The sequence below is a fragment of the Oratosquilla oratoria genome, chromosome 14, assembly GCF_046742065.1.
Source record: "Oratosquilla oratoria isolate Oo_2021 chromosome 14, ASM4674206v1, whole genome shotgun sequence".
NCBI classification, from domain to species: Eukaryota; Metazoa; Arthropoda; class Malacostraca; order Stomatopoda; family Squillidae; genus Oratosquilla; species Oratosquilla oratoria.
Window position 1 is genome coordinate 56,734,727 of NC_134790.1, and position 24,505 is coordinate 56,759,231.

General features: G+C 39.8%; 1 protein-coding gene across 1 annotated transcript in view; it reads left to right on the forward strand.

The window, feature by feature from the left end:
- The window catches only part of jing (AE binding protein 2 jing), a 67,315-nt gene that overhangs the window by 37,503 nt on the left and 5,307 nt on the right, over window positions 1–24,505 (forward strand). Inside the window, exons 3-6 of the mRNA XM_076197567.1 lie at window positions 2,976–3,155; window positions 8,989–9,130; window positions 16,577–16,704; window positions 16,915–16,982. Coding sequence (XP_076053682.1) covers window positions 2,976–3,155; window positions 8,989–9,130; window positions 16,577–16,704; window positions 16,915–16,982 — 518 coding nt within the window. The remainder of the gene's footprint in view (window positions 1–2,975; window positions 3,156–8,988; window positions 9,131–16,576; window positions 16,705–16,914; window positions 16,983–24,505) is intronic.

Sequence of the window (24,505 nt, forward strand, 5' to 3'; positions counted from 1 at the left end):
CGTGGTGTGTGTGTGTGTGTGTGTGCGTACGTGGGTGTCAGGTCAGCATTTTCCATAGGTCCACACGAGTATATTAGCTTTGAGCTCTCATTCCGGAGGGTAATAGCTGGCGATCACGAGCCCAACACGCGATTCAAGGCCAGAGAGAGAGAGAGAGAGAGAGAGAGAGAGAGAGAGAGAGAGAGAGAGAAATGCACACAAATTATACATGTATTATGTGTCCACAAGCTAGTCTTCGAACGATTTGCTGCGGAGAGGGATTTTTCCACAGCTAAGTAAAATAGCTTGGTGGCGGTGGCGATGAGTGGTAAAAGCGTCGCGAAAAGTACCCCCCCTCCCCACTGTCGCGTTCGTCGCGAGTGTATTCTTCTTCTTCTTCTTCGTCGTCGTCTTCGTGGTTTGCTGGGCTGGATGTACCCCGCTCGAACCCCAACCTTGCCGGTGGTCCGGAACTGTTCATAGTACATGAACGCAGCAGAGACGGTGTATTCACAGTATGATGGCACTGTTGCAGGGACGCCCAGAGGAAACTGGTGCATCTCTCGCTCTCTCTCTCTCTCTCTCTCTCTCTCTCTCTCTCTCTCTCTCTCTCTCTCTCTCTCTCTCTCTCTCTCTCTCTCTCTCTCTCTCTTACACACACACACACACACACACACACACACACACACACACACACACACACAGTGATGTCCTAGTCACCTTAGTTTTGTCCGAGGTGAGCAGCGGTCTGGGGCCATTACTCAGTGAATGCCCTTCCAAACCTATGAGCCGCGGCCAGGATTCGAACAGACGCTCTACCGACCTACTAAGTATTTCAGCGGCTTTGACCCATCGTTTTTCGCTCATATTTCCGAAATGATCATTCACATCAGCATGGTATATTAGCACAGCCTAATTCACACCCGGCCATAATTTTTGACGTTATAGTGTATTCACAAGTGTATTAAATTACGGTGTTTACTCTTGATATTGTGTGTGTCGTAGCCGACACCCGTGAAGTAAATCGAACAAGTGAAGTTGGGATACACGAGGTAGTTTGTGATGACGTCACGACTTCACCTGTTCGATTTACTTCACGGGTGTCGGCTACGACACACTTAATATCAAGAGTAAACGCCGTAATTAAATACACTTGTAAATGCACTCTAACGTCAAAAATTATGGCCGGGTGTGAATTAGGCTGTGCTAATATATCATACTGATGTGAATGGTTATTTCGGAAATATGAGCGAAAAACGATGGGTCAAAGCCGCTGAAATACTTAGTAGCTACGGCGGGCCCCTTAGTAGCCGCGGCGGCGGCGGCGGTGGTAGAACAGGGATGGAAACTTTAGGCCGTAGCCGGGAGAGTGATGTTGTTCACTGCATGCGACGCCTTTATAGTCATATACTGGTCTTCAATAGTACATATTGGCCATTTTTATACCTATTACTTTTATCGTCACTGTTATTGATAATATTATCATTATCATCATTATTCTTTTATTAGTGTGTGTTTATAGGTATATATATATATATATATATATATATATATATATATATATATATATGTATGTATATGTATGTTTGTATAAAAAGTACTCGAGTATTCACAAAGCTAGCAATTCTTTTGTTACGCTCTTTATATACTTTTATACGTATATATGCATATGTTTATGCACCTTTATGACCTTCATAGCCCGTTGACACTATAGTTTTAGTTCTGGGTGTCAGGCGATGTTGATGCAGCCTAGGAGGGGCCAGATTCGAGATAAAAAAAAGAGAGATAGATGCAGTCGGTCAAAATGAAGTCGTCGACCGATGGCCGGAAAGAAAGAGGATTGTTGATGCCCGAAAAGTTCCTCGTCAGAACGTTTTACCGTCCGCCGCCGCCGCCGCCGCCTTAGGTTTCCAAGGAGGTGCTGGGTGGAGATTTGAATACCTTCAGCACGGTGGCGGCGTGCTTCGTGGCCTCTGCCCTTCGCGTTGGAGAGGCCGGGCGATTTCACGCAGCTGAAGGGAGGGAAAGGTAGGGTTGGGTGGGAAGTGGGTTGCCTCGATTGATCGAGACTCCCACCCACATAACCTTTCCTACAGCGTGGAGTCCAGTGACACAGTCAGCTGCGTTAAATTTTTCGTCCTTTTTGTCAACAGAAACGAACAGAAACCACGAAGTACTTGACGCCACTGTGCCCAAGAGATTGGTAGCAAGTGTACACAAATTCTAGCCCACAAATAGTGTGTATTTACCTAGTTGTATCTTACGGGAAGGGGAGCTACGCTCGTGAGATCCCGTCTCTGTACCTCGCGATTTCTAATTTCCTCTTAAAATCTTGTACCGTTTTTACACACAATTGTTTCGTCTAGTATGTTCCGTGCATCCACCCTCTGTGAATGTGTGTGTATATATGTGTATGTGTGTGTGTGTGTGTGTTTTGCCAAATGAAACCTGCCCCGTGCATGGCGGCATCATGGTGAACAATTGAATCGAACTAATTTGCTTACGGTGGAGAGGTCGTGGCCGTGTTTGGGGCAGGCGGGGAGGGGGAGGAAGAGTTAGTAAAAGATGTGTATAGGAAGTCGTTCTGTTGACGGGACCCAAATATTGAAACAGGAAGGGGAGATTCAAGGCCTAAATAAGAGCATATTTAATTCACTTTGGGAAGAAAATGGTAAAATGGCATCAAAAGTAATAGCGACTGTCGACTTGTTTGACTTGCACGAGTACAAGTCTTCTGTCTCACCACCTTGAGGCTGCAGCCTGACTGGCACCTTGCGTGTCTTCTAGTGACGTCATATCGTTGACACTCATTCTCAGAATGACCTGACCTGTTTGTTTGAAGACCTTGAGGAGAGAACCAAGTCAAAGTGCATTATCTCAGCTACTAATCTTATCACTACCCGGGGATGGTGTCCCGTTTCTATTCGCCAGCATGTTGTTGATATTTTTCAAATGTGTCCTCACGAGATAGATTAACCTTTTGTTTTCTTCTGCAGGCTGTGCACGTGGAGGGTCAACTAGAGGCGGAGAGCTTCCGATGTCTATGGGTCGGGTGCAAGGTCTTCGACCGCGCGTCCTGCTCAGTGTCCTGGCTGGAGAGGCACGTCTTGGCCCACGGGGGACACAAACCCTTCAAGTGTATCGTCGAAAACTGTGGCCAGAGGTTTACTTCACAGGTATGTCTCACACACACACACACACACACACACACACACACACACACACACACACACACACACACACGCGCGCGCACGTACATGCTTGATGGTGCAGTGGTACTGCGCTCGATCTCTAATTCAGCCGTTTGAGAACAAGTCCCCGCTTAGGACTGAAAAGCATCACTGCACTGAAAGCCGGCACCCCAACTCTGGTGGGCAAGGCGTTGTGCGCGCGTGTGTGCGTGGCTGAGTGAGTGAGTGAGAAGTTACACCATTACCCAGAGATCGGGCCATTATGAGAACCAAGCTCGCATTCGGGAGGGTAATATCTGTCGATCACGAGTCCAACACGTGATCTAAGACCGGGGTGAATCACACACGCGCGCTCGCCCTACGTGGGCAATGCGTTTGATTACGTCATCTTGAATTTGGATGTCATGATTACATCTCGTCGTCCCCTCATCCTTCCTCTTGAGCATCACTTTTCCCTCCACATAGCAGCGGGCATTTTGCACGCACATTTTGCTCTCCTCCTTCACCTTTTCATTCTTTTCCATCCTCGTCCCCGAAATCCTCGTGCTTCCTTTTCTTTCGTAGTCCCTCCCTCCCTCCCTCCGTTGGAGTGGTCAGTTCTTTCTTCACTCGCTTGCGGTCACTCACCCCGTTTTCGCACTCCGATTCTCCGCCAGTTTGTACCAGTGCCTCCGTTTGCCCTCCCCCTCCCACACTCCGCCACACACACTTTCTCTCTCTCTCTCTCTCTCTCTCTCTCTCTCTCTCTCTCTCTCTCTCTCTCTCTCTCTCTCTCTCTCTCTCTCTCTCTCTCTCTCTCTCTCTCTCTCTCTCCCTCTCTCTCCCTCTCTCTCCCTCTCTCTCCCTCTCTCTCTCTCTCTCTCTCTCTCTCTCTCTCTCTCTCTCTCTCTCTCTCTCTCTCTCTCTCTCTGAGTGCCAACGCGACCTTGGCATATCTCTCTCTCTCTCGCTCTCGCTCTCTCAGAGTGCCAACGCGACCTTGGCAGTGCGAGTTAGCAGCGGTGCCCTTGGCCTCGTCGCGGAGTTGTAGAAGGAGGAGGAGGAGAAGAGGAGCAGCGTTCCAATCGACTGCGTTGGTGCGATGCGTCGTAACACACACACACACACACACACACACACACACACACACACACACACACACACACACACACACACACACACACACACACACACACAGTCAACGAACGGACGGCTTGACGAACGATATGAAGAAAAGTGCAGATTGTGGATACCAACGCAAAGAGAAGTGCCTTTTTGTGTTTGCAGGGGGGGGGAAATTGCTCGTGAGGCAGTAGGTAAGTAGGAAAAGAGGAGAAGGGGAGGGATTGCTGGGGAAATGGAAGGAAATGAGGATGTGGAGGACTTGGCCCAGGCAGACGGGCGTAAGGTCAACATGAAAAGACCACCGGATGAAGAAATGGCAAATAAAAATGTAAAGATTAGAAGTATAGAGAGGAGAAATACAGTAGAAAGTGACGAGAATATGTTCCAGGGATTTAAAGAGGGTGGGGGGGACACAACCCCCCCCCCCGACTGCTAAGACTCGGGGGGAGAGTTGTGAGGGTGTTCGAGGACGTGGAACGTGAGTTAGGTGAGGTGGGCTCCATCTTCCAGAGAATTGAAAGATTGGGAACAACTAGAGAAGGCTAACAGAAACTTAACTGAAGAAGTAGAGGACCTAAAAAGACAGTTAGGAAATGTAAAGGAGGAGAATGCGAAATTGAAGAAGAATAGTAATGAAAACAGTGAGAAAAAATATCTACAGAAGCTAAAAATTGGAGAATAACTCAAGAAGGGAATAAGGTTTCATTCACTGACATAGTCAAACAGCAATTGAAAGAACATAATGAAGACTCAGTTATTAAAGTGATGAGACAGAAGGAGAATATAGTAAGAGAATTAGCTGACAAAAAGAAATGTATAATTATATTAGGAATGGAAGAGAAACATAACCCCAGAAACAACCCCAAGAATCAAGGATGAAAATGATAGGGTTAGCAGTTTATTAAAATTAGTCCAGGAAGATGAACCAGAAATTATAAAGGAAATTGAGGAAAAATTCAGACTCGGAAAATATAGTACAGATAAGACCAGACCATTTAAGATTAAATTCAGGTCACAAACAACGGCAGAGAAAATTCTATCCAAGACAGGGAAAGTTGCAACTAATGATCAATTAAAAAGGTATGGATAAAAAGAGAAATGAATAAGGAGGAAAGAGAGGCAGAAAAGCAGAAAGAAATGAATGAAGCTAAGGCAAAAAACGAGGAAAGAACGGAGTCAGAGAAAGAGAGATTCTATTGGAGAGTAGTGAACATGAAAATAAAGCAGTTCGACATACTAAAGAAAAACATAAGGGAAACAGAGAACACAATGGAAGTGGCAGAAAACTAAGAGTGTCTTACACAAATATAGATGGATTGATAACAGGATTGAATGAACTGAATGATTATTTGAAAGAAAACAAGAACCGGACATAATGGGAATTGTAGAAACAAAATTAAAAGGCCCACTACCACCCAACAGTGTAGGACATGATACATACAATTATTGGATTAGAAACAGAGAGAAAAAACAAGGGGGTGGAGTTCTGTTCCTGACAAAAAAGGATATAAACGTGAAAGGTGTCATATATGGAAAGAATACAGTAGAGATGATTATGATAGAAGTGGAAGACCGAGATAAGAAGAGCAGAAAATTTGTGATCAATTATGTGCCTCCGAAAACAGCCTCATGGGGAGGAGAGTGAAACATAAAAGTATGTTAGAGGACACAAAGATAGCATTAACTAAAATAATGGAAGACGGAGAAGAATAGTTCATGATGGGCGACTTTAATTGCAAAGAAATCTGCTGGGAAGAAATGACAGTAAAGAGTGGTGATGACTCATGGGGAAATGCTCTACTTGAGATGATTACTGACCATTCAATGACACAATGGATACAAGAGAACACTAGGTATAGAAATGAAGAAGAACCATCGAGGCTAGACTTAATAATTAAATCTGAACCTAGAATAGTGGACAAGATTGAATATAAAACACCAATAGGTAAAAGTGACCACATATTGATTGAACTGGAACTTAATGAAGAAAAATATATGAAAAGAAATGAACAATATAGAAAAGGAAGAATGATGTATGAAAAAACAAACTTTGATAAAATAATGAGAATTCTTCCAACAAGAAAACTGGGGAAGAAAATATACAAAGAAGAAACATCAGTGGAAGAGAAATGGAATATTTTTGACAAAAATTTACAAAGAAGGAGTGGAAAAAGTATGTCCCAAGACAAAAACAAGAAAAAGAATATGTAAAATGCTGGTACAACACAAAAGTTGTAGGGAGTTAAAAGACAAAAGAGACAAAGCCTGGACCGGATGGAAAAAAGACAGAAGACCTGAAAAATGGAAAATATATATGGTTATAGAAATGAATATGTACAAAAGTGCAGAGAGGAAAAAAAGAAAATATGAAAAAGATGTTATAGAAAGTGTAAAGATCAAACCAAAACTATTCTACAGATTTGTAAACAATAAACTGAAAAAACAAACAAGACTTGGAGAAATTAAGACAAGGAGGAGTTGAATACACTGAGGAAATGGAAATGGCAGAAATTATGAACAAACATTTTAAATCAGTGTTTACAAGGGAAAATATACCAACCTGAAGAGATTGAGTGGAAGGAAAAAGTCCCCCCTATGGAAGAAATAGAAGTAACGAAGAATGAAATATTGACACACTTGGGTAATTTTGATGTCAGAAAATCGCATGGGCCAGATGAAATAGCCAAACTGGATTCTGAAAGAATGTAGGAATGAACTGGCAGACAAAATACATAGCATAATAAGCAGTTCCTTAAAAGAAGGAAAAGTTCCAGAAGATTGGAAAAAAGCAAAATATAGTACCTATATATAAAGGAGGAAATAAAGAAGAACCTACCAACTATAGACCAGTCTCTCTAACAAGTACAATAGCAAAAATATGTGAAAGAATTATCAAAAGTAGATGGGTAAAATACTTGGAAAAAAACAAACGTACTAAATCCAAGGCAATTTGGATTCAGACAAGGACGATCATGCGTCACCAATTTAATATGTTTCTATTCAAGACTAATAGATATAATACAAGAAAGAGATGGATGGGCTGATTGTGCATTTGTAGACCTAAAAAAAGCTTTTGACAAAGTACCAATAAGAAGTTGCTTAAGAAATTAGAATATGAAGGAGGAATACAAGGTAAATTGCTAAATTGGATGGAAGACTTTTTGCAAGAAAGAAAAATGAGAGTAGTGATAAGAGGATCAGCACTCAAAATGGAATGAAGTAATAAGCGGTGTCCCGCAGGGAACAGTTCTGGCCCCAATAATTGTTTGCTATATATATTAATGATATGGATGAAGGAATTGAAAGCTATATGAGCTTCTTTGCAGATGATGCAAAATTACTGAAAAGAGTGAAAACTGAAGAGGATTGTGAATCACTACAGAGAGATCTAAATAAAGTACAAGAATGGAGTAGGAAGTGGGAGATGGAGTTCAATACAAAAAAGTGTAGTATAATGGAATTGAAAAAAGCAAAAACAGAATAACAGGATCATATAATTTGGGAGAAGAAGGAATAAAAAGAGTAGAAAAATGAGAGGGGACCTGGGAGTCATTGTTATGAATAATATGTCACCTGAGAACATATAAATAAGATTTTTGGAGAAAATAAACTTATAATTTGATAAGAACAATCAAAGTGGCATTTTACATACCTGGATGAAGAAATGGTGAGGAAAATCCTAATCACCCTGATAAGACCAAGATTGGAATATGCAGCAACGATATGGTCCCCAAGTACAAAAAAATGTATAAAAAAACTTGAAAAGAATACAAAGAGCAATTACTAAACTGGCACCAACACTCTCAAAACTATCATATGAAGAGAGACTACAAAAACTTAAACTACAGACACTAGAGCAAAGAAGAGAGAGAGGAGATTTGATAGCTATTTACAGAATCATGAAAGGCATAGAAATTACTGATAGAGAGAATCTGATAAAATGGGGATGACAGAAATACACGAGGACACGGAAAGAAAATAAAAAAAAGACCACTATAGAAGAGATTTGAAAAAGAACAGCTTTCCTCACAGAGCAATAGACAGTTGGAACAAGTTAGATGAGAAAGTGGTGTGTGCAAAAACAATTACATGAATTTAAAAATAGTTTAGATAAAATGAGATATGAAGACGGGACTCACGAGCATAGCTCCCCCTTCCCGTAAAATACAACTAGGTAAATGCACACACACACACACTGCCCGACGGTGCAGTGGTACCGTTTGTCACAGCTAATCCAGTGGTTCGAGTTTGATTCCCGCCCAGGGCTGAAATGAGTTTAGCATCGCTGCACTGCGAACCGGCACTCTAGCTCTGGTGAGCAAGGAGTAGTGTGTGTGTGTGTGTGTGTATAAGGCCACATAGCATTACCCATAGATGGAGTGATATAGGTCTGAGCTCCCAACCGGGAGGGTAATAGCTGTCGATCACGAGTCCAACACATGATCCAAGACCGTGGTGAATCACACATACACACGCACGCACATGCATGAACGTGTCACTGAAAAGCACTAGCAGCAAGAAAATATGAGTTAACTTATTGTTGAGAACTCATCTAGAATGAAAAAAAAAATATGTCGATTGTGAAAATTGCAATTCATAGTTTTCATGATTGTACCAGGTTATGTCAGTTTTATACAATTTCATTGAGTAGCTGAGTTGTACACAGGTTTAGATATATTTGTACTAGTTGTTTCTTACCTGCTTTTTCTTGCAGACTGCACTGGAGAGACATGTGAATCACCATTTAAATGCCTCAACTGTCACTCCCACCCCTCGACCACAGACCACACCTTCCCCAACCAAACTTATCCGCAAGAATGGGCGGAAACTGCGTTATCGGAAGAAACCATGGTCAGGTAAGGATGGAGTTAGGATTAAATGCATATATAGAATTATTGCGATGGTTTGAAAGGTGACAATATTTTGCTACTTTTTTCTGAAATGTAATTTACTTATCACATGTATTGCACCTCAATTTGTTTTTGTTTGGGGTGGTATTGAACTTATTTTATATATATATATATATATATATATATATATATGTGCAAATATATAATTGTGTGTATATATATTGAATTTTGTTTCATGTTTGAGAAATTGAAAGATTCTTTTTCATATTGGTTGTTTTTGAGTTAAAATTTTTGTAAAGTGTGTTGTCAAAACTTATTCTGTAGACTTTCAATTCCTCATACATATATCTTAACAAAAAGTATTCTTGAACCCTTCATTGATGAACAAGTTCCAGCATGTTTATACCACCAGTTTTTCCTAGATAGGACAGTTTTCTTCCAAGACCTCCATGGTGTCAATCATGATAAATTGAATAGATGTCATAATTATAGTTTTGGAGCTGAAGTAAAATTACATGGTCATTAAAACTCTTATTTTATGGTCTTTAAAGCTTGGAAATTCTCAGTCTGACTCTATTCATAAATCTTCACTCTCTCTTCAAATCCCCAGACTCTCGAGCTAAAGGGGCAGTCCGTAAGTATCCCCTGAAGAACTAAGGGCCGTGCCTTTGAAGATGGATGGCAGTGTACATTTTTCCAAATAGTCTTAGTATTCAGTCAGTTGTTGATTGCATTTGCTGAAATGCATAGAACCCATTTTAAAGTTCATTTTTGTGACCGTATGATTTTTTCCTAGGTGCAGGAAAAAATAATTGTACACAGTTTGTCCATCTTCATATTTTTATTGGATCCCAAGGCAAGGCCTGGTTTTCATTGACTTTACTGTTTGTCAGTACTTTTCTTCTCTCCCTACACATGCTTCAAGCTGCTGCCAGCCTACATGTTTTGTCGCCAAACCCTTACTACCAGTATACTACATCCTTGCCAGCTTTTAGAGACAGATAATTTCAAACCATTAGATTTGTTCTTCCTTGCCATTATTTGCTGAATTATTTATATATAGACAAATTAGTATTTGCTCCTTAAAGATGTTCATTTATTGGCTGATATGAACCTACTCTTGTATCCTTTCTTTGAAAACATTCTGTAATACTAAAGTTGATAATGATAATCAATTACTTAATTAGTCAGTCAATCCATTACCTCAGATATCTCTTGCAGAAGATCCTTAGTTCCCAGGTGACCAGTACTATTTTTAACATAATATAGTTGTTAGGAAAGCTTTTAAGGGCAATTGAGTTTTTACAAGAGTAGTAGAGCTATTGTTAGGATTAAAAATGGAAAGGCTGAGTAATTTGAGTTGAAGGTGGAGCTGTGTTATGTCACCATGGCTATTCAATGTGTACATTGATGGAGTGGTACAGGAAGCACATGCTAGGGTGTTTGGGAGGGGATTGGAGATGGGTAGAGATAGTGGAGGGAAGTGGGAGGTTAGCTTGTTGTTTGCAAACTACGCTGTGTTTATGGTTGGGTCAGAGAAGTGTGTAAGGTAGTGATGGAGTTTGGCAAGATATGTGATAGAGGAAGTTGAAAGCAAATCTGGGTAAAAGTAGGTGATGTGTACAAGGAGAGAGGGTGGCAGCAAGTTGGAAGTAATTCTTACAGGGGAAAATGCTGGAGGAAGTGGATTGTTTTAAGCATTTTGGGTTGCATATGGCAGGGAATGGAGGAGTGGGAGTGGGAGTAAACTGCAAAGTTAGGGAAGCAAGTAAATATCTTGGGTGCTTGAAAAGTAGAAACAGGCATTTGAGGGTGGATGCAAAAGTGAAGATTATATAAAGGGGTGAGTGTGTCTACAACACTGTATGGGGCAGAGACTTTGAATAAAAGAGATGAAGTTCTAAGAAATATGGTGGGAGTAATAAGGTAGGATAGTATGAGAAGTGAGGAAGAGAACAGGGGTGGATTGGGAGCTGGCAGATAAGGCTGATCAAAGCTTACTGGAGTAGTTTAGGCACATGGAAAGAAGTTCAAGTGATAAAAAATTAGCAAAAAAGAGTATGGGAAGCAGAGGTGGATGGAGTGATCTTGAGGGGAAGATTGAGGATGAGATGGATAGATGGATGGATCAGGGAAGGGAGAAGGCAGGGGATAGTTAAGTGGAGGCTGGTTGTGAAAGGATATTTTGATGCAGCCCATAGGAATTTCATCCTGTTTTCTCTCTGTTGTGTATGAGGGGATGAGGAGTGGGGGGCACCATGTAAATGAAGCAGCCCTTCTGTGATGTACTGTGTCTTGCTGCATTTGTTCTGACCCAGGCAGTGAGCAGGAGACAGGGATGACCCATCATCCATGAGGAGCAAAGATGAGAGGGAAACGGTGGGTGGTGGATGGGAGTGGATGTGTGCCTTGACTAGCTTTCTTCCTTAAAAGAGGAAAAAGCCCCTTGGTATATAGATAGCTGTTGACCCATACTCAATTGCTAATTCATAATCCTTTTCTCGTAGGAAATGTACATATGGCTGTTTGTGTTGTTAGCATCATTACCTAGATTGTCTGGCCAGACAATCCCATCTCCCTTAGGAACACCACAGCTGAAATGGATCCACAAACCCCTTATAGAGTGTATATTATGTTGTTGGCACACATGATTTTGTGCAATACCGTCTTCCATAATGTGTTGTATAGTGTAGCAACCTGGACAAATGTCTGCGATGTAGTCATCCAGACTCTTCTGGTAGTCTAGAAGGGCCACAGTCTGTCCAAATGGACTTGGTTCTTTCGGGGGGGAGAGGATTCAGAGGGATGGACATAATAGGATCTGGCATGCAGCAGTGTTCTTTTGGGGGAGAGAGGATTCAGAGGGATGGACATTAGGGGATCTGGCATGCAGCAGTGTTTTGTGTATGTGTTTACCTAGTTTACATTGAACAGCCATGATGATATAACACAACCCTGGTGCAGCCCCGTCTTCATCTGAAGCCACTCGCTGTCACCATTCCCAACCCCGAACACAAGCTCTACCTCCCATGTAAAAGATTTTGATTGCCTGTAACAGCTTTCCCCTATCCCACACAGTGGTGTAACTAGGGAGAAGGGAGGGCAGATGGGGCATAATTTAAATGTTACCCTGGGCTCCCATTGGAGAGGGGCCCCAAAAAAGTGTCTACATTTTTACACATGACAGAAACAGTCAGAAATATTATCTTAGTATCTTAATTGTTATTTTTGTTTTATTTGACACGCTATCAGACATACCAGGTTACACAAAAATATTGCAAGACATTTCATCTCAAACACATTTAAACTCTTCCTCTTATGTTCCATGTTTCTGCACCATACAGTGCTATCGACACAATCACCCCTTCGTACAATTTCCTCTTAGCATCCATTCCCAAATATCTATTTCTCATTACACTTTTTAATTCCCCAAGGGATTTACTTGCTTCTCACAGTCTACATTCTACCTCCACCACCACTCCTCCCTTTCCTGCCACATGCACCCACAAGTATCTAAAGCTATCCACTTCATCCAGCCTCTCTCCCTTTATACTCGCTTCCACTTTGCTGCAATCATTCCCCCTTGTACATCTCATCACCTTATTTTCACCCACATTTACCTTCAACTTCCTCCTTTTACACACCATCTCAAACTCCATCACTAATTTTCTTAACCTTTTCAATATGAGTCAAATTCTCACTGGCAGCATCAGCTTCCTGATTGATGATTTGATGATGCATCACAATACTCATGTTATAAGATATAAAGTTACAGCTGTATTACTCAATCTCACTCTGAATGTTAATAACCACAGATAATATGATCAAGCCAGTTCACAGAACATAGGGGTCACTCAGCTACAACTACAAAATAAATACAATCAAGACGCTGACACAAGCATCCTTATATACCCACTTGCACCTCATGACACGTAGGTAGGCATCATTGTATGGAAGGGGTTAATCCCTCGTCTTATCCTTCTACAAGCGCATTGTCATCGGTAAACAACAAATTACCTATTTCCCATTTTTCTCCATTTTCTATAACCATTTCCAATCTCCTGCCCATTACCCTTGCATTTATTTCCCGCACCACCCCATCCATGTACACATTGAACTGCCATGGATACATGATGCATACCTGGTGAAGTCCCACCTTTACCTCAAACCATTCACTCTCTCCATTTCTAATTCTAACACAGGCTCTACTCTCATAAAAACTCTTTACTGCTCTTAACAGATTTCCTCCTATCCCTTATATCTGCAATATCTCCCACAGTGCTTTCCTGTCTACCCAGTCATAAGCCCAAATCAGTAAGGCCTAAAAAACATCCTTACTCTGCTAAAGCTTTCTCACATATCTGTCTTGCTACAAAAATCTGATCCATGCAACCCCTACCTTTCCTAAACCCACACTGTTATCACCAATTAGTCCCTCTGTTCCTCTTGTAATCCTCTCAAAGCCCTCCCATAAACTACACTGAACAAACTGATCCCTCTGAAACTATTGCACTCACATTTGTTCCAATTTCTTTTGTAAAACGAAACTATACAGACACTCCCAGTTCACCATCACTGTACCTGTACCTCTCTTTTTAGACACTGCATGACACCCATCAAACCCAGATGCCTTGCCTGTTCTCATTCATCACTCTCATTTTCTTTGTGCCTCCCACTGCACCTACTTTTCCTCCCTATCCTCCTTCACATTTAGCAACTCCCTAAAATACTCTGCCCATCTTCCTCTTACTGCCACCTCTTTCATTATCATCTCTCCATCTGCACCTTTTACTTTTTCATCTATACTTGATTTGCCTCCCCATCCTCTAATTTCCTTCCAAAACATCTTTTTATTACTTTAAATTTTTCTGTCACACTCTTCTGCTCTCCTTTTTGCCTCCTTTATCTTATGTTTTACTTCTCTTTTTTCTTTGTACTTCTTATATGTTTCTCTTGTCCTATTTTGCAACCAGTCTGTGAATGCATGTTTTTTCTCTTCTACAACTTTATTCACTTCCTCATTCCACCACTCACTACTTTTCCTTCTATTTCCTCCCATCCTCTTTAATTCACATACCATTTTTGCACACCTTGTGACTCCCTCCTTGAAGCATTCCCATTTCTCCACTCCTAGCTCAACTCTTTCCTTCACTTCCTCCCACTCCTCTCAGCTTCTTCTTGTACTCCCTTTCCTTCTCATTGAAGCAGTTAACTCTAAGCACCTCCCTACCTTCTGTCCTTTTCCACTTTCTCCATCTATCCTTCACTCTCAATTTATCTTCCACCAAAAAATTATCTAATATTCCCCCATTCTCCCCCCTAAGAATATGTACATCCAAAACTCTTCCTACTTTTATCCTGGGTACCATTATATAGTCCATTAAAGCCACCACAGTTTTCCATGCATACTTGACTGTAGTGATGTGCACTTAAAAAAAAAAAAAAAATCTCCCATCTCAATTTAGCCCTCACTCACATTAACCATGAAGACACTTCTCTCCATTCCACCATGCACTTTCCTATCTCATCACCAACAGAGCCACTTCCCTCCCTTGCTTCCTCATCACACCCAACACTCATATATAGCAGGGAATGGAGGAGTTCAGTGGAAATTGATTATAGAGTAAGGGAAGCAATTGAATGTTTTGGAAGAATGAAAATTGTCATGGAAAATAGATAGCTGGCAGTGGTCCTCAGGTCCCTCCACAGATATCTTTGGGAAGAAAATTTGGATAATTGTCTGTGTTATATTAGTACGAGACTCTTTTGTATCACTGGCTAAAAGTAGTATGAGAAGGGGAACAATTGAAGGTTGTCAGGTCTCCATGTGTGAAAAAGTGTAAAAAATCCAGTTGAAGTTGGTAGAAAGAGATCTTAAGCCCCAGTCTGGAGATCAGGTGTCAGCCCCTCAGGGTGACACCTTCAGATGGAGGTGAAGGGGTTGACAGGTTTTGAAAATGGGCAGCATTTTTGTCCATCGTACAGGACCACATGCAAGTACCCACCACTGGTCCCAGAGAAGATTGTATGAAGAGGTAATTGTGTCAAAGTGTGGCAGAGATTTGAAATTGAAGTGAGGCAGAAATGATGATCCTAAATGTGTTTGAAATGAAGTGTTAGAAGTATGGTAAGGGTTGCACAGATGGATAAAGTGAGAAATGAGGAGGTGAAGTAGAGCTGGCAAACAGGGATTGAGTAGCATGCTGCTGGTGTAGTTTTTGTGATATTCAGTTGTTTGTGCTTATATAATGTAATGAGAATGGATGAGTTGGGTTGAGTGCTCTTGCATAGAACTATACATGAAATTTTTCATATTCTGTTCTGTGGTGAAGATTATGATTTCTCTAGGTGGATGCTTTACAGGGGTGGATTTAGTGTGTCCTGTTATTATTCTTATTTTCTTATTTTGTGTAGTTTGAAGGATGCCTATGTTTTCTTGATTATTGGGATCCATGCAGTGGAAGCATAGTCAAATGCAGTTCTTAGGAACTGTTTGTAGACTGTGATTTGCTTCTTTATGTTTACCAAAGCCTTTGCTCTCTACTGATTCTAGTTTGTTAATTTTCATGTTGATTTTCACTGACTTCTTTGATATGTGGGCTGGAGGTGCTAATATGGGAAGAGCAACAAATGGTATTGCTTAGGTACTTTAACTGAACCACCTCTTATGTATGTATTGGGAGAACTGATTCTTTATCCAACTCCTGTTACCTGTGGCCTTCTGAAACTAAGAAATTAAGTAGCTGGCTTGAAAAATACACTTACACATTCCAACCTATTGCAACTTTTCTATCTGCCTTCACAATTACAAGAACAATAGCTTTGTTTTAGCACTATTAACAGTCAGTTTTGTTATTTTACACGTGTCTAATGAATTTTGGTGTTGGTTTATGCACAAAAAGTATTGCAGACTTGGATTTTAGCTGTGTGGTTCCGAATTTGTTACCACAGTTTGTGTCATTTCCCCAATTTGTACTTGTAAACTGTAATGTGCTGTCAGAATTTTTATTTTTTTCTTCTTTTATGTGACAATAATCTTAGTACCAAATATAAATGTCTTTACATGTTAGAGGCTTTACATTAGTACAACAGTAAGATAGTTAAGATAGTTGTTTTTCCACTTCATAAATCTAGAGATATGTGATGTGGTAATTTTTAGATTTGTTCAGAGTGTGGTTTGCAGTTAGAAAGTATATTATGGCATTCTTCATTTCATAGTGAATATAGTAAACTCAGATTATTTGGGCTTGCATAAAGTGTTTTTATTTTCAAAATTATCAAATTACAGAAACAGTTGTTTGGTTGAATGTTTTACTTTGTTCATGAAGAGATGTGTAAAGCCTTTAGTTAGTGTAACATGATGGTATCTTACGTTTCTTGCACTGTAGCCTTGGATTTTATTTATTTTCATTATAAAAGCATTATAATGAAAAAAATATATAATATTTTCAGCTCGTATGTTTGACTTCTTTGACGTGAGCATGATGGAGCAAGTGCAGTGGGGTTTGATGTGTGTCACACAGGTGCAAGGTGACACTGAGACATATACTCCAAGCGATTGCATTACATTAAAACCCAAGGTAAGGCAAGCATTCCACACAAAAGACTGTCTGTAAATGTGAGAGAATAAAAATACTTGCATGACGATTGGCTTATTTTTGTTACATTATCAAAATGGATGGAAAGGAAGTAAGGTTGAGTGAATGTAGTCATTTACATCCACACATTGATTTTTTTTTTTATGATATCTTGTCTTTTCTGTACTACTGGTATTACTACAATGTTTGCAGGTGCTCGCACGAAGAACAAATATGTCAGGAGAGGCTGAGGCATTGGTCCACTGGTTCCCAGAAGGAGTGTAAGTCTTATTGTTGTGGTCTTATCAGCAGAGAGTATGGGGTTGGAAATAGTATTTCATTGGCAATATCCAATACTTAATACTTGGGAACAATATCACCAAAGAGGTAAAGTCAAAGAGTTTAGAGATTGTACAAGAGAGGTTTAAGGAGGGTTTTTCTTCTTCTTCATTTTCTTCTTCTTCTACTTCTTCTTCTTCTTCTTCTTCTTCTACTTATTCTTCTACTTCTACTCATTCTTCTACTTTTACTCATTCTTCTACTTCTACTTATTCTTCTACTTCTTATACTTCTACTTCTTCATTTTCTTAATTTTCTTTTTCTTTCTTTTCTTTTTCTTTATTTTCTTTTGTTTTCATCTTCATTTTCTTCTTTTTAATTTTCTTCTTCATTTTCTTCTATCTTCTTCCTCTTCATTTTTTCTTCATTTTCTTTTTTATCTTCTTTCTTTTATTTTATTTTTATTTTCTTCTTTATTTTCATCTTCATTTATAGTATCCATAAAATAATGTTGTGTGTGAGTGACTGGTCCATAGGGGTGTCACCAAAATCTATAAAAATATTTTGAAATATTGGTGACATCATAAAATTTTATACATTTCCCTATGTGATGAGGGTTAGGAAGAGTGGGTGGGGGGCTAATCCAGACCAATAAATGATTATTTATTTTTATTAGTTTACTATATACATGATTGCAGTTTTTTATTAATTGCATAACAGATCTTTGGGAAATTATTAAGATCTCACAACAAAGTAACATAAAAGTGATGTGGAATTAGTAGTTCAGTGAGACCTGTAATGGTCCTTTTGAATTCCATACATTTTTTGTCACATCATTAAAAGATTGCTCAGTAATCAATCTTTCTTGTTGTCCCTTGTCTCTCCTGTAGAAGACCCATGGCAGTAGCCTTGGGGTCTTCAAATTATTCATGGAAGATATTATGTTGTCTAGGGATTATTAGTATGGGGCATTATAGTATGATGTGTTCTTTGTCCTCTGTGTGGTAGTTATATCTGGGGCACTGAATCCGTGGCATGGCCTAATCTGTGTTGGTACTGTTTCAGTGATAGATGATATTCTGTACAGTAATGTCAGTATGATTCCTATTAGATGGGGATTTTTTTCCTCTAGTGTTTATGTCTGGGGGTTGTTGGTAGTGTATTGAGTTTAATGGTCTGTCTTGAAGGTCTTGTTTATTGATCTGTGTATGTATTTTTTGTGTAGATGCTTTGTATGATACAGGTGGTACGTTGTTTTATCACTTTCACTCCTTCTCTCTCCCTCTCTCCAATTTGATGATGGTGCTTGTCTATTCATTGTTGGTACTGTTTCACTGCTGGATTGTGTTCACTACAGTCATGTCAGTCTGGTTCTTACTAGATGTGGGGTTGTTGTTGGAGTATTGAGTTTGATGATGTGTCTTGAAGGCTTGCTTATTGATCTGAATGTATATGTATTACCTAGTTGTATTTTATGGGATGAGAGCTATGCTCGTAGTGACCCATTTTCATATCTCCACATCCAGTTTATTCTTAAAATCGTGTGTAGTTCTGGCATTCACTTTTCTTCATTCAGTTTGTTCCAGACATCAATTACTCTGTGTTTTTAAGTAGATGTTTTGTGTGGAACAGGCTAGTATAAATGATTAAGTACAATACTGTGCAGCTCCCCCCCTCCTCTGTTATTACTCTTTGTGCTCCTTTTAATAGTAGTAGTTTTTTTTTTTTTTTTTTTTTTTTTTTTTTTTTCTTCTTTCTCTTCTCTTCTCTTCTCTTCTCTTCTCCACACCATGCTGATTGTTGGTGTCCAGACTATGGAGGCTTAGTTGAGGGTAGTTCATTTGAATTACTTGTAGAGTTTCTTTCTGTTGTCAAAAGTTAGTGCTTGCAATAGTTTTAAGTAGAATAGTTTTGTTGATTTTTGCTGTCAAATCCTCTATATGTAGGCTGAAAATCACATGAATATCAAATGCAAGGCTTACAATTTTAGGGTACTTTTCTAATAAACGAGTTTGGGCATTTAGTTTTACTATAAGGGTGGTTCTTAGATTCATTGAATTTTGCTGCCAAGTCCTTTAAATGTGCACTTACGAGTAGAAGAACCTTAGCACAGCAACTACAGTATTGTAAATCTTTGGCTAAATGATCAGAAATACATCTTAGACATGACCTGCAGCAGTGCAAGGTTATTTTCCTTCAGTTTTCAAGCTGTGAGTGATCTTTATCCAACTGCCTCTTAATAATCTTAGAAGTACGATTTATATCTTCCTTGGCTGACCAGAGCGAAGCTTGGGGGTAGGAATGGTGTCACCTACTCTCTCAAAATTTCTTGGTCCACTTTTGCACGTGCCACACTCCAATTCCTACACGAGTGGCTCTATCTTTACACTTATAACCCCTCCTTATAGAGGGTTATAATAGCAACAATTGTGTCTCCTCCCAGCTCTTTAGCACTTCCCATTACAGAGATATCGAGACACAAAAACCGAGACCACTACAAAAAAATTGGCTAGTCCACATGAGAGAGATTTGCAAACTGACACCACGTGGTCCAGGAAGTGACTAAACAGAGTTGCCAAGTGATGTGTATTGTTTCATCTAAATAATGGTACAGACACTAGCATTGAAAAATAGTGAAAAGTTTGATTGGAAATGGGTATTTTTCATTTGTTTTGAGTTTAGCAAAAAGTTTGGGTGCCTATAATTTTGTGACCAAACTTTACGCTGCCACTGTACACAATAATATACACTTCTCCAACAAAATGTGACATACTAAACAATAATTCAGGCACCATAACTGAAATAATCACAATCCAAATGAAAATAGATAAAACAACCAACACTATCACATACATCCCACCAACTACATCAACCCCACAAAACTTTATCCCACAACTCCAACCACTGAATTCATTAACAAACCACACACTGGCAGGAAATCTGAATGTATATCATCCAGTCTGTCTTAACACACAAACAACAGATCAAAAAGGACACAAAATGCTTAAGTAACTCCCCACCCTAAATGTAATTAATTCCTCACAAGATAGCCTCTTCAATACAATCAATAACCAACATCCCCTGACATAACTGGGCTCACCCTCTTTGCAAACCCAAACAAAATAGGAAACCACTCAAGATATTTTATATGATATCTGTAGTAAAGGTTATTATAGAACTGGGTGAAAAAATACCACCATGATCAAGAGGTCATTTATATAGTACCAAGAAAGGAAACTGACAAAAACACTCAGAAGATAGAGAAAGAATGGAAATAATTTGAAATAAACCAATACCCATCCCTGGATAAAGCAGTAAACAAAAGAGTAACTACCATCCAGAGGGCAAGTGAGGAAAACACATTCACAGAACCTACAGAGCCTACCAGGCATATGGGCCTGGTAGTGAGAAGAGTGTAGAGGAAAGAGAGGCTTTTTGGATAGATTGAAATGAGTGCATAGAGGGATTAGGGAGAAATGTCAATGTACTTCTTTGGAAGCATGTTGCATGGGCAGCAGTGAAACAGGTTGTACGGTTTGTGGGTTTATTAATTGGTAGGTTATGCATACAGAGGGGGCACGTCAAGTAGCCAAGAGGTCTACAGAGCAACTGCCCGTGGGCAAAGGTGCTAGGTGCTGTAAGCACACATACATAAAGAGTCTTTGTTATAAGTATGAATGGGGTCCTTATGTTGAAGAACATCTGGGGGTCGGGCATGTAGCACTCCACCCTTGCTCTAGTTCGTATTAGTCCTATGTCCAATACACTATACCACAGTAGTAGTATTGGGAGACCTTAATGCTAGGGCAGAAAATGAACAAACAGAAGGAGTGGTTGGTAAGTGTGAAGTTCCAGGAAAAAATTGTAGTGGAGACTTGATGGTAGAGATGTGCCTAGAAAAATAGTTGATCATAGCAAATACACTATTTAGGAAGAAAGTCAAAGATAAGTACACATGGGAAAGGGTAGTGGATGGAAGGGTGGTAGAGTGTTAATGGATTATGTAGTGGTAACCAGGAGTATAGTAGGAAGAGTTAAGGATATACATGTTTTAAGGGGAGAGAGTTGGGGAATATCAGATAATTTTTTGGTGGAAGGTAAGTTGAAAGTGGAGGATAGATGGAGAGAGAGGAAGGGGACAGAAGGTAGGGAGGTGCATAAAGTGAACTGCTTAAATGAGAAAGAAAAGGAGGAGTACAAAAAGAAGCTGGGAGAGGAGTGGGAGGTAATGAAGGATTGATTAGAACTAGGAGTGGAGGAATGGGGATGGTTCAAGGAGGGAGTCGCAAGGTGTGCAAAGATGGTTATGGAACAAGGAGGATGGAAAGAAATGGAAGGTAGGGTAGTGAATGGTGGGATAAGGAAGCAAAGAAGGTTGTAAAAGAGAAGAAACAAGCATTTACAGATTGGTTACAAAATAGGATGGGAGAATCATATAAGAGGTACAAAGAAAAGAGAAGTAAAACAAAATAAAGGAGGCAAATAGGAGAGCAGATCTAAAATGGGGTAAAAGTATGACAGCAAATTTTGAAAGTAATAAAAAGATGTTTTGGAAAGAAATTAAGAGAGGAAGAGGAGGCGAATCAAGTAGAGAAGAAAAGGTAAGAGGTGCAGATGGAGAGATGATAATGGAAAAGAAGGCAGTGAGAGGAAGGTGGGCAGAGTATTTTAGGGAGTTGCTAAATGTGAAGGAGGATAGGAAGGGATAGGTAGTTGCAGTGGAAAGTGCTAAGAAAATAACCATGATGAGTGAGGAAAATGGAGGAGAAATAACGAAAGATGAAGTGAAAGCAGCTGTTAAGATGATGAGAAGATAAGGCATCTGGGTTGGATGGATGCTATGCAAAATGTCTGAAAAAAGGAGGTACAGTTACTGTACAGAGGTACAGTACAGACTGGCCGGTGAGGTTATTTAATGTTTGTTTAAGAGAGGGTAGAGTGCCAGAGGACTGGAGAAGTGCCTGTATAGTTCCACTTTACTAGGGAAAAGGGGACAGTTGTGAGTGTAGTAGTTTCAGAGGGATCAGCTTGTTAAGTGTAGTTGGGAAGGCTTATGGGAGGGTTTTGATTGAGAGGATTATGAGAGGAACAGGGAGTAATTGGTGAGGAACAGTGTGGGTTGAGGACAGGTAGAGGTTGTGTAGATCAGATTTTTGTGGTAAGACAGATATGTGAGAAAGCTATTGGAAAAGGTAAGGATGTTTTTTGGGCTTATATGGATTTTGAAAAGGCTTATGACAGGGTAGACAGGAAGGCACTGTGGGAGGTACTGCAGATATACGGGATAGGAGGAAAGCTGTTACGAGAAGTCAAGAGGTTTTACGAGAGTAGTAGAGCTTGTGTTAGGATTAGAAATGAAGAGAGTGGGTTGTTTGAGGTAAAGGTGGGACTTCGTCAGGGATATGTTATGTCACACTGGCTGGGATGGGGTGGTGCGAGAGGTGAATGCAAAGGTAGTGTGTTGGGAATTGGAGATGGTTAAAGAAAATGGAGAAAAGTGGGAGATAAGCCAGCTGTTGTTTGCTGATGACACTGCACTTGTGGCAGGATTAGAGGAGGGATTGAGGAAACTAGTGACAGTTTGAGAAGGTGTGTGAACAAAGGAAGTTGAAGATAAATGTGGGTAAAAGTAAGGTGATGAGATGCACAAGGGGAGAGAATGGCAGCAGGCTGGAAGTGAGTATTAAGGGAGAGAGACTGGAGGAAGTGGATTGTTTTAGATACTTGGGTGCGAACGTGGCAGGAAAGGAAGGAGTGGGGGTAAAGGTAGAATGTAGATTGAGAGAAGCGAGTAAATGCCATGGTGGATTAAAAAGTGTAATGAGAAATAAACATTTGGGAATGGATGCTAAGAGGAGATTGTATGAAATATTGATTGTGCTGACAGCACTCTACGGGGCAGAAACATGGAACATAAAAGAGGAGGAGTTTGAATGTATTTACGTAGTTGTATTTTACGGGAAGAAAGCTATGCTCATAGTGACCCAGCTTTGCATCTTTCAGCATCAAGTTTGTTCTTAATTTCTTGTATAGTTTTTGAACTCACTGTTTCCTCATCCAATTCATTCCAGATATCCACTACTCTGTGTGGGAAATTATTCTTTTTCAGATCTCTTATATAACTATCCTTTTTAAGTTTCTTTTCATGTCCTCTTGTTTTTCATTTATCCCATTTTCGTAAATCATCTCTGTCAAGGACTTTCATCCCTTTCATAATTCTGTAAATGGTTACTAGATCTCCTCTTTCTCTTCTTTGTTCCAGGGTTGGTAGTTCAAGTTTGGACAATCTTTGTATGTCAGTTTGGAGAGTGTTGGTGCCATCTTTGTCGTTGCTCTTTGATTTTTTTCTAATTTCTTTATATTCTTTTTTTAGTACTGGGTGGCCATAGTGTTGCAGTGTATTCCAATCTTGGTCTCATCAATGTAACTAATATTTTCTTTACCATTTCTTTATCCAAGTAGTCAAAGGCCACTTCTACACCATCCATGTAGATGAGGTGCCTGAGAAATATGATATGGGTTACTAGGCTGGATAGAGTGAGAAATGAGGTGAAGAGGAGAATGGGGATAGAAAGAGTTGGGAGATAGGGTTGATGAATGTTGGGATGGTTTGGACACATGAAAAGAATGAGTGAAGAAAGACTAGTAAAAGAGGTGTGGAAGGCAGAGGAGGAAGGAGTGAACATGAGGGGGTGACCCAGGATGAGATGGATGGATGGTGTAGAAGGGGCTTTGGGGAAGAGGAGAATGTCTGTTGAGGGATAGAAGAAGAGAGAAGATAGGGGTGATTGGAGAATGGTTGTGTATTTACCTAGTTGTATTTTGCAGGAGGAGAGCTATGCTCGTAGTGACCCGCTGTTGTATCTTTCCGCATCTTTTTTTTTTTTTTTTTTTTAAGTCTTGTATAATTTTAGCACTCACTGTTTCCTCTTTCAGTTTGTTCCAGATATCTATTACTCAGTGTGGAAAGCTATTGTTTTTCAGATCTTTTCTGTAACTGTCTGAAATTTCTTCTCGTGTCTTCTTGTAGCTTCTGTCCCATTTTAGTAGGTCATCCTTATCAAGAATTTCCATCCCTTTCATAATTCTGTAAATGGTTATGAAATCGCCTCTTTCTCTTCTATGTTCTAGGGTTGGTAGATTTAGTTTGTCCAATCTTTGTATATCAAATTGCAAATTGTTGGTGCCATCTTTATTGTTGCTCTTTGAATTCTTTCTAGTTTATTTTATTTATTTTTACTAGGTGGCCACAGAGATGCTGGATATTCCAATTTTGGTCTTATAAGTGTAACTAGTATTTTCTTTACAATTTCTTCATCCATGTAGTCAAAGGCTAATTTGTTGACATGTTTGTCTGGTGTCATGTTGTATGAGATAGTTACTCCTAGGTCACTTTCTGAGTTTACTTTTTTACTTCCTTTGCACCAATTTTATATTGACCTGAGATTCTATTTTTGCTTTTTCTTATTCCATTATACTACATTTCTTAATGTTAAAATTCTCACCCAGTTTCCCTTTTCTTTGA